At 34.9% G+C, this 10,984-nt stretch overlaps 1 protein-coding gene across 1 annotated transcript in view; it reads left to right on the top strand.

The window, feature by feature from the left end:
• Positions 1 to 10,984, top strand: part of LOC141337969 (uncharacterized) — an 87,016-nt gene that overhangs the window by 3,007 nt on the left and 73,025 nt on the right. Inside the window, exon 3 of the mRNA XM_073843543.1 lies at positions 9,783 to 9,880. Within this exon, the coding sequence (XP_073699644.1) occupies positions 9,783 to 9,880 (98 nt within the window). The remainder of the gene's footprint in view (positions 1 to 9,782; positions 9,881 to 10,984) is intronic.

Raw genomic sequence — 10,984 nt, 5'->3', positions numbered from 1 at the left:
ATTCTCAGAGTATAGTATAGCTCAAATATACATAGTTTTTTTCCAAAATCAAGTATACCTAAATCTCATTTTAAGTATATTTCTGAGAAGTATATAAAGTGCATATCTGAGAAGTACATAACAAGTAGACTTAAAGTATACTTTCCTATTTTAGTCTAAAAACAGCAGTTGCTAGCAAGCCAAATGATTTATCGCATATCGCAACTTGGTATAATGGTAAGGATAGTTTTCTTGTCTGTTTGAATATTTTTTGCTGAGCATGTTCTGTCATGACCACAATTTACCCAGTGTCTCTTGTTTCCTGAACATGACAAAAATGACTTTTTATTATTATTATTATTATTATTATTATTATTATTACTACTACTACTATTAATTATAATTATAGATTATAGGTTATAGAATGTGGTTGTCATGCTCATAATAAGCAAAACACTGTTTTAATGCAAACCTTGTTAAGCATACTAACATTCAGTATGCTCCAGGGAGTTCTGTATTGTGTGAAGAGGTTTAAGGATTAATGTGAATTGTGATGTGTCAATGCATTCCAAGCAACCTGAATTATTTTTGTAATCGATTTATTCAATGTGCCTTTTCAGCCCTACTGTGTATAAGCTATAGCATCCTAATGTATCAAATATGAAAAAAAAAACATAAAACACAGCCTATGCAAACATTTTTCTTTGATAATGTCTAAATAAAGTGACTATGCCCACAAAAGTATGCTAAGAAATGGCAAACTTGACTGTGCCTTCTGAATTAATATCACACTTCGTTAAAGTAAAAATAATCTTTCTTCATCTGTCTTTCTTTTTCTAGTCTAAAAGGCTGTGAAATCACAGCGTTGGCTCAGTCTTTGACTGGAAATAATGCACTGCAATTTTTAAAAGAGCATAATCTGAGGAACAATAAAATAGAAGACTCAAAGCAGCTCACTGATGCTACGAGACTCAAACTGTAAACAGAGGTAAGTAAACATCCATTTTTCACAGTCATGCTAACACAAACAGACAAACATATGATGTAATTTCTTTTAAATGTATTATATTTAAAACAAATATTATTTTAAAATGTATATGCCTAATAATTCCTAATCAGTAACTAAACAGATTGTAACACATTTTCAGCTTGTTCCACTCAACTCTGTTTTTCTTTTTGATTCATTCTTACAGCCTGGAGAAAGAACAATTGTTCTGGGAGTCCGTTAAGAGATGGTTTTTGAATTCAAAAGCTCAGGAACCTGTGAAATCAACAGAACAAGACAAGTCACTCTCTGATGAGGAATCCTCAGAAGGTTCTCACTTTAGTATTTTTAATAAATGCATTTTGTGCATTTGGTGAGATATTTACGGTGGCCGAGAGAGCTCAACGCGCTGCAACTTAAGAAAACACATGCATACCAAAAAAAAAAAAAAAAAACGACAACAAATTAAGGAAACATCTTCATCAGTTTGACAACACAGGTGCTGAAAATCCTCACAACACAACCAAACTCAGAAACACGCTGCCAACACAGGAACCCGCTAAACATAGTAATGCCCTGCAAATAGCACGGACCACAATGGAAATGTTTCAGGGGGACCTCAAAAAGTGACGAACCCATCTGGCACCTGATTATTTGTTCAGTGGCTATTACCTATCACCTTTTAGTTCATCGACAACACCTCTGCTCTGACCAACAGCCACTGAACAATGTTATTAGTTCACTGGACTGACCAATCAGATTCCTGCTTAAATTTAAAATTGATATTGATTTAAAATGCTCTTTCTGACAATCATCCACTGAAACAATCTTTCATTTATTTTGGTCCTGCAAATATATCCTGTACTTTTGGAATAATGTAAAGGCTTTCATTGCTGGTAATATTTTAAAAACATTATCCTTATCTTATAAAAATTTGATTTGGGGCTATTTTATTAATGATCACTCCTCAAAGGATGTTAGATTTATTATAAATTTAATTTTATTTTTCTGTAAAATTTCACATACATAAAAGCAAATTTGCAAAAAGCAAACCTCTTTTTATGGTCCTTTAAAAGAAGATTAAAATGTATGTATACTGTTAAAATCAAAAACCAAAAAAGCTATTAATATATGCTTCTCATGTAACATTTTCTTGTGAACTTTTACCCTCTTTGGCTGTGTATGTATATTTATTTTATTTTTTTTATTTATTTTATTTTTTCTTCTTTTCTTGTTCTCTTTTGTTAAGGAATGTAAAATGCTTTTTGTCTTGTTGTAGATTATGTATTGCATGTCACTTGTTGTTAATAAAGCATTAAAAAAAAAAAACAGCCACTGAACAAATAATCAGGTCCCAGACGGGTTCGTCACTTTTTGAGGTCCCCCTGAAACATTTCCGTTGTGGTTTGTGCTATTTGCAGCGATTTCCATCTGTTTGCAGTGTGTTTCGGAGTTTGGTTGCATTGCGAGGATTTGCATTGATTTGCACGAGGATATTGCATACAGATGGTAGAGGGTTAGACCTTAAAATTAAAAATGCAGCATTACATACATGCACACATGAGTAATGTTGAATGTTCAATATTTTGTCTGAATTTTTTTTTTTTTTTTTACAGATGGAGAGGCTAATGAGCGTGCAAAATAGGTGGATTACCTGGATACAAGTCTATAGCATAAGACATTCGTTATAATGATGCTTGGATTATAATCCATCCATCAATAATAAAGTAAATAAAATATTGCTTATCATGACTGTGATTGTAATTTAGCACTTAAATATATAAAACTAGATAAACTGAAAATTATTGTGGGCTACATGTGCACAGATTCAAATCAGTCCTATGCACTGATCTATAATAAACTCATATATATTCAGATCAGTTATAGTATACTGTATGTTGAATTTCTTTAAACCATAATTTTTATATTTTTCAATGTATTTTTATATAAAAATGTATACGTTTGTACATTCTGTGTATGTCTCAAAAAATCTGTCTCTGTACATAAGATGCTTTGACTGACATACGAGTTGCGGATGAATCTGCTATACCACACCAGGCCACACTAATATTTACCAGTTAAGAGAATTACAATGTATATGTGCTTTCACAGTCACCAGTTTAGATATTCTATCTAATGCGTTTTGAGAAGTGATTTAATCTTCTCTTTTTTGTATTGTAATGTGTTTGCATATTGCCAATATAAAAATATAAAAACTTGATCATTTTATTTTGTTTGTTGAGTTCATTAGTTCAAAAGCCAGCTATCAGTATAATTGGATTTAAAGGGATAGTTCACCCAAAAATGAAATTTTGATGATTATCTGCTTACCCCCATGGGCATCCAAGATGTAGGTGACTTTGTTTCCTCAGCAGAACACAAACGAAGATTTTTAACAAAAACCAGTGCAGTCTGCCAGTCAAATAATGGAAGTGGATGGGCACCAGACCTTTAAAAGTAAACAAAAACATGCACAGACAAATCCAAATTACACCCTGCGGCTCGTGACGATACATTGATGTCCTAAAACACGAAACGATCTGTTTTTGTGAGAAACTGAACAGTATTTATATCATTTTTTACCTTTGATACACAGCCACATCCATCTGTCCTGAGCACTAGCTTTGCATCCGGCTCATCACATGTGAACGCGCTCTAGCGTAGTATACGCAAACGCCATAAGGGTAAATCGGTTAAAAGTCCCGGATGAGTTTGCGCAAGCAAATGTAATCTTTTAGCTTTACATCCGTTTGAACAATCAGGATAAGAGCAAGTAATTACCATTTTGAATAGCCGCTATACCCACAATCTCTGTGCACTGTGTAAACAGTGTCGTATAAACGCGACAGATAGCTTTCGGTGTTTGTGTATATGACGCCAGAGCGCGTTCACATGTAACGAGCCGAAAGCTAAACTCGTGCTCAGGAGAGATGGACGTGGCTGTGAATCAAAGGTAAAAAAAATATATAAATACTGCTCAGTTTCTCATAAAAAACGATCGTTTCGTGTCTTAGGACATCAGTGTATCGTCACGAGCCACAGGGTGTAATTTGGATTTGTCTGTGTATGTTTTTCTTTCCTCTAAAGATTTGGTAACCATTGACTGCCATTATTTGACTAACAGACTGCACTGGTTTTTGTTAAAAATCTTTGTTTGTGTTCTGCTGAGGTAACAAAGTCACCTACATTTTGGATGCCCTGGGGGTAAGCAGATAAACATCAAATTATCAATTTTGGGTGAACTATCCCTTTAAATATATCAGAATATCGACAATCCAGCAGGTGGCGCACCTGTTCAGTTTTTGTAAAACCTCCAGTACGGTGTACATTTTAGGACATCGTCAGACCTCAGTCATACAATGACAAGGCGTCATGCCTCAGACTAAAAGGCTTCAGTCACAGGACAAAACGGCCTCGTGCCTCAGACTGAAAGGCTTCAGGTCTCAGGAAAAACTACGTCAGGTGTCAGGTCTGGTACAATTAGACATCGGACAAAACGGACTCAGATTAAAAGTTATCAGACAAAAAGACATCAGCCGAAAAGTTATCAGAAAAAAAGACATCAGCCAAAACGGACTCAGATTAAAAGTTATCAGACAAAAAGACATCAGACGAAACAGACTCAGATTAAAAGTTATCAGACAAAAAGGCATCAGCCGAAAAGTTATCAGACAAAAAGACATCAGACGAAACAGACTCAGATTAAAAGTTATCAGACAAAAAGGCATCAGCCGAAAAGTTATCAGACAAAAAGGCATCAGCCGAAAAGTTATCAGACAAAAAGGCATCAGCCGAAAAGTTATCAGACAAAAAGGCATCAACCGAAAAGTTATCAGACAAAAAGACATCAGACGAAACGGACTCAGGTGGAGTGTGACGTGTCGCGCTGCCCCGCCCCATATGACGTCACGCGGTTCATAACAAGCAAACTGGTGTGGAACGGTAGTTAGTTGGTTAAAAAAATGTCTCTGTAGTAATGATTCAATTTGGTACTATATCCCCAAAACTATATTTCATAGATTAGGTGGTTTAGATTTTCTTTTAAAATGCAATTTCACCCCTTCTAAATTGCCGATTTCTCTCTCTAATTTTTACCAACAAGCTCTACTTGCTTGGAAACTGTGTTATGTGCACAACTTTTCTCCCCACAAAGAAATTCTGTGGAATAATTCATGTATTTTAATCCGTGGAAAATCTTTATTTATTGACAAGTGGCATGACAGAGGTATTGTTTTTGTTTTGGATTTATTTAAAGATGATGGCACTATACTGGAATATGAAGAATTTATGATTTTGTACAATCTTCCTCTGCCAGCAAGATCTTTCAATTCTGTTATCAAAAGTTTGTCTCCAAGTTATGTGCATCTATTTAAAACATACCTTTGTTTTAGTGAGAGAAAAACAACTATGCCCAAACTTTTATTGGATGGAGTTTGTCTTCTTGATAAAAAATGTAACAGTAAGTTTATAAGGCAAATGTTACACTATTCAGTATATACTTCCCCTAGATGTAAATTTTTCTGGACTAATTTTGTTGACTGTGTACATTGGAAGAAAGCATGGTTACTTCCTGAAAAATTTTGCATTTCTAATAAAATCAGAGAAATACATTTTAAGATTTTGCATAATGTTTACCCAACAAACTCCCAAATTGCTTCTTTTTTTGATATTTCTAATTTATGTGTATTCTGTAAAGTTGAGGAAGAAACTTTACTTCATTTATTCTATCATTGCGATCAGGTAAAATTTCTTTGGGAGAACTTAAGATTTTATCTATCTTCTTTTGTAAAATTTAATTTAAAATTTACACTAAAAGAAATATTTCTATATTTTTCTAGTAGTGACCATGCTACTGAACTTGTAAATTTTTTTGTTTTGCATTGTAAATTTTTTATTCATAAATCCAAATTTCTTAATATGTTACCTAGATTTGATGTCTTTCTCGCAGAGATTTTGCTTACTGTTCATTCTCTTAAACTTATTGATGATAACAAGAATAACAAGTTTCTTAAGGCATATGACGATCTTTTCCTTACTGATTGAGGTGCTGTTTTTATTTATTTATTTTCTTTTTCTTTCCTTTTATGTTATTGTATTTCTATGCAGTGCTGTTTATTGTTGTTTTCCTTTTTGTCTTGCAATAAAAAAATAAAATTAAAAAAAAGGTGTGGAACGGTAGATGATGGCAGATGGAGGTAAGTCGCTCATGATATATTTTATTTTAACGATTTTAATTAAATGCTAAACTAATTCAGTTGAACATGCATTTCATGAGTATTTTGTGCATGTTTAAAAGTTTGTAATATTGCAACTAGCTACGTTTAGCTTGTACGTTGGCAAACTGTAGTAAAGTTACCCTTACGAAAAATAACTGCAGGCCACCAGTTGGTCCTGTTTTAGATGTATTTACACATAAAAAAAATTGTATTATCTACAGTGCCTTGCAAAATTATTCACACCCCTTCATTTTGTTCACATTTTGTTATGTTGCTGCCTTATTTTAAACTACTTTAAATTACATTTTTTCACATCAATCTACACTCCCTACTCCATAATGGCAAAGCAAAAAAAAGAAAAGTTTTTTAACATTTGTGCAAATTTATTAAAAATAAAAACTGAAAAGATCCCGTTGCATAAGTATTCATACCCTTTTCTGGGACACTCAAAATTTAGCTTAGGAGCATTCATATTGCTTCTAGATGTTACTACACTTGGAGTGGAGTTAAACTGTGGCAAATTGAATTGAATGAGTATGATTTAGAAAGACACACACCTCTCAGAAAAGGTCTAACAGCTGAAAATGCATATCAGAGCAAAAACCAAGTCCTGAGGTCAAGATAACTGCCTGTAGAGCTCAGTGACAGACTTGCGTTAAGGCAATGATCTAGAAAAAAAACAGCTGCATTGAAGGTTCACAGAAGCATGTAGCCTCATTATCTATAATGGAAGACGATTGGAACAAAGGACTGTAAATTTATGTGGGGAAAAACTAATTTAAAGCAGTTAACATAATGCTGCAACAAAACAAAATGTGAAAAAATGAAGGGGTATGTATACTTTTGCAAGGCACTGTACTGTACATAATGATGACTTATTTCCGCCCCATATTACTCGCTTTGCTTGGCCTAACGTTTTAGGTAGCTGCATTATCTGGTTAATTTAATTATTTTTAAAAATGTGTCTTTATATAATACAATTAGGCTACATTTTCATCAAGCAGTCTAATAGCTCGAAATAATTCGCTTTAACTTTAACTTGTTACTACAGTTTGCCAACGTAAAAGCTAACGTTATGCTAGTTGCAATATTACAAACTTTTAAACGTGCACACAATACTCATGAAATGCATGTTCTCCTGTGTGTACAACTGAATTAGTTTAGCATTTAATTAAAATCGTTAAAATAAAATATATCAGGAGCGACTTACCTCCATCTGCCATCATCTACCGTTCCACACCAGTTTGCTTGTTATGAACCGCATGACGTCATATGGGGCGGGGCAGCGCGACACGTCACACTCCACCTGAGTCCGTTTCCTCTGATGTCTTTTTGTCTGATAACTTTTCGGCTGATGCCTTTTTGTCTGATAACTTTTAATCTGAGTCCGTTTCGTCTGATGTCTTTTTGTCTGATAATTTTTAATCTGAGTCCGTTTCGGCTGATGTCTTTTTTTCTGATAACTTTTCGGCTGATGTCTTTTTGTGTGATAACTTTTAATCTGAGTCCATTTTGTCCGATGTCTAATTGTACCAGACCTGACACCTGACGTAGTTTTTCCTGAGACCTGAAGCCTTTCAGTCTGAGGCACGAGGCCGTTTTGTCCTGTGACTGAAGCCTTTTAGTCTGAGGCATGACGCCTTGTCATTGTATGACTGAGGTCTGACGATGTCCTAAAATGTACACCGTACTGGAGGTTTTACAAAAACTGAACAGGTGCGCCACCTGCTGGATTGTCGATATTCTGATATATTTAAAGGGATAGTTCACTGAGGCATGACGCCTTGTCATTGTATGACTAACGGTGTGTTCACACGGGGCGCAAGCGTCAACGCTTAACGGAAGGCGTGGCTGACGTTTATGGTCATAGCAGCGTCAGCCAATGAAATGCTGCTCTTGAACAGGATGAACGTGATTGGCTGCCGCCTGGCCACTGTATTTGCATAGAGCGATCTGATTGGCTGACGCGACGCTTCACTGGCGTTGCTCGCGGCAGAAGTTGAAAATTTCTCAACTTCTGCCGCGAGCAACGCGAGTGAAGCGCCGCCGACGGATCCACAATTCCTTTCGGCAAAGCTTGACGTCACCCATTCAAAGTCAATGGGAAGCGTTGACGCTTGCGCCCCGTGTGAACAGGGGGTGAGGTCTGACGATGTCCTAAAATGTACACCGTACTACTACGGGCGAAAACGAAAGCAATAGCACAGAAATACAAAAAGACAGTTGCTTTTTCAGTTTAATCCATAAAATATCCCAGAAAACATTATGATTTTACATAATGTTTTCTATATCCCACACTCAATAACACTTCACTCTAGTGGACATGCGCTGTTACAGAACTCTTGGCAAATCGCGGTAGTTAGCAAAGTCTACAAACAGTAGTTGAATGACAAGGGTCTTATTAACCAGATTGAACTTTACTTTGGATTATATTATTGCAACAAGCGTATGGATCGATCGTCAAAACTGATGATCAAAAGTGTAACTGAAACATGTCAATTTCAAATATCTTTATCCTTCACCATATCCAGGGCTGTATATTTCAACATGTTTTCTTTTCAGATATGTTTGGCTAGGATTATGGTTTGATTTGTCTGTCGTTATCCAAAAAAGCACAGATTTACAAGAACGAGGTGAATCGAGAAGATTTTATAGTATCCACATGCGTCCTACAGGAGACGGGGAATTGAAAGTAACGGCAGGTGGCGCTAATGCTCTATTTTAGTTTGTGATCTGCAGTTAGAAGGAAGGAAGACGGAAGAAACAGGTGAGTTGGTGCTTCACATGCTTCTCTGTTGGTGGCGGCGATGCACTAAAGCTGATAGCGCACTTTGATTTTCTTGTGACAAAACAAAAATCGCAAAGAATTGAATATGTGTGTGTCTTAACAGCCATCTCAAGTGTTTTAGAGATGTCTGGTTTCTGTTCCTGGTTCTCAAGACCGTCTTTACTATTGCAACTGTAAGTTTGAATACTTTCACGAATACATTTATTTGAGGGAATGTTAAACGGATTTAATGTTTTTTATGTGTTATAATGTTTAGTTGTGGAAACATAACAAACGACCAAACGACCCGTCCTGTCCATTTTAGGACGTCGTTTTGTGATAATGCGAAATCGAAAGTATTTTGTGGAAAAATCTATTCTTCCGGTTAAAGAAGTCGGTAAAAGCCGAGCCGAATCTTATTTTAAACTTCTTAGTGTTCCAAATGTTGCTGTGGTTTGTTAAATAAAAATTAACAAATTAGCTGCTTTATGACTAAATTGAATATTTTGGTCACACGTCGAGTGCATCATAACTACTGAAAAAATATGTGAATAATTTTAAATTAAAGTAAAAGGAGAAATAATGATCAAAGTAAAAATGACTGAAACCAGAATTGCAAAAAAAGATAAAATAAATAAATAGTGTTATATCACAACATTTAGTTACAGTAAATGCTAGTATATTAGTAGTATTTTTTTCTAGTGCTTGTTAGTAACTCAATGTTCATAATTAGTTCTTATTTTTCTTCATCATGTGATCTTCTGAACTATAATGACATTCATCTCAGTGGCACATTGTCATGTCCAGGTCATGATGATCATCTGATTGTCTTCAGCGACACAAAGATCCCAGCATTGAGCTGTTTAGCTGCAGTATGTCAGAGGAGCGATTAAAGGTCTCTCCATCTGAGATGAGTCTCCCACAGAAACAGAGGTAAGGCTACTTTATTGCCAGCGTCACAGTTAATAGCTAACTAATGTGCAGGTCATCTGCCATGACTACAGCATTTTACTAGAACAGGTAGATGATAAACACATGATGAAGTCTGATAAGTAAAATAATTATTAACCTAAATTAGTATTCTCATCTCATTCACAGCACACATACTGTAGCAAGTATGTTCATTATTATTGATGAAACTACAGTAGTCAACATTTCAAGTGTCCTAAAACCAATGCAATACCTGTTCTTGTCTTAGGACGACTTTGATTAAATTTTTTTGATCCACTTTAAATGTTGACTTCTGTGGTTGCTTTATTAGTTTGTTTTTAGTATAGAAATTAAAATTTTTTCATCTGGTTTATGGAAATAAAATAATTTGCTTCCTTGCTAAGTTTACTTTGGATGCATTACAATAAAGTTTTAGTAGCAAGACAGTTTGTGTTAAACTACATGAATCATTTCCATAGCTTAATATCTTTGAATGAGACTGAACTGTCTTAGTATAAAAATGTCAAGGGGGAAAACCTTGAAACTGAATCTAGTTTGTGTCTATAGATTAAGTCAGTTTAGAAGAGACAAAGTTAAAACAGTTAGGAATATTGTAGTTTGGAAAACCATCTGTTTAGAGTCAGGTCAAGGATTGCAGGAAATAATTGGTGTTTTCAGAAGGACAGTTTTTATTATGGCACAACAAAAAATAGATTGGTGCATCTGGAATTTATTCATAAAGGTTAAAATAGCAGAATAGGATGACAGTCCATATAGTTTTCTGACCTGTGGTTTATGGTGGCATGAAAGAATCAGGCAGGACTGGGAACTCTAAGACTTAAGACATTTTAATTCCAGAACAAATGTCTTGATCCCATCCAACTGAATCTCTGATAAAGATTAGTAAATTATTTAGATTTTCAGTGAATCAAATATCAAACATGAATTCAAATGCATTGCAGCATTTAGTTGAATTTCTCTTGCTATGGGCAAGAAGAGAATAATATTGTTATTGTTTAAGGTCAAATGCAAACTTTAGATGAGAAGATGAAATAGCAAGAGGATGTGTAGGTATCAGACATGATAAACTACCTGTAGTAAAGTGTT

The sequence above is a fragment of the Garra rufa genome, chromosome 7 (assembly GCF_049309525.1).
Source record: "Garra rufa chromosome 7, GarRuf1.0, whole genome shotgun sequence".
Classification (NCBI taxonomy): Eukaryota; Metazoa; Chordata; class Actinopteri; order Cypriniformes; family Cyprinidae; genus Garra; species Garra rufa.
This window is presented reverse-complemented; position numbering and strand designations above follow the sequence as displayed.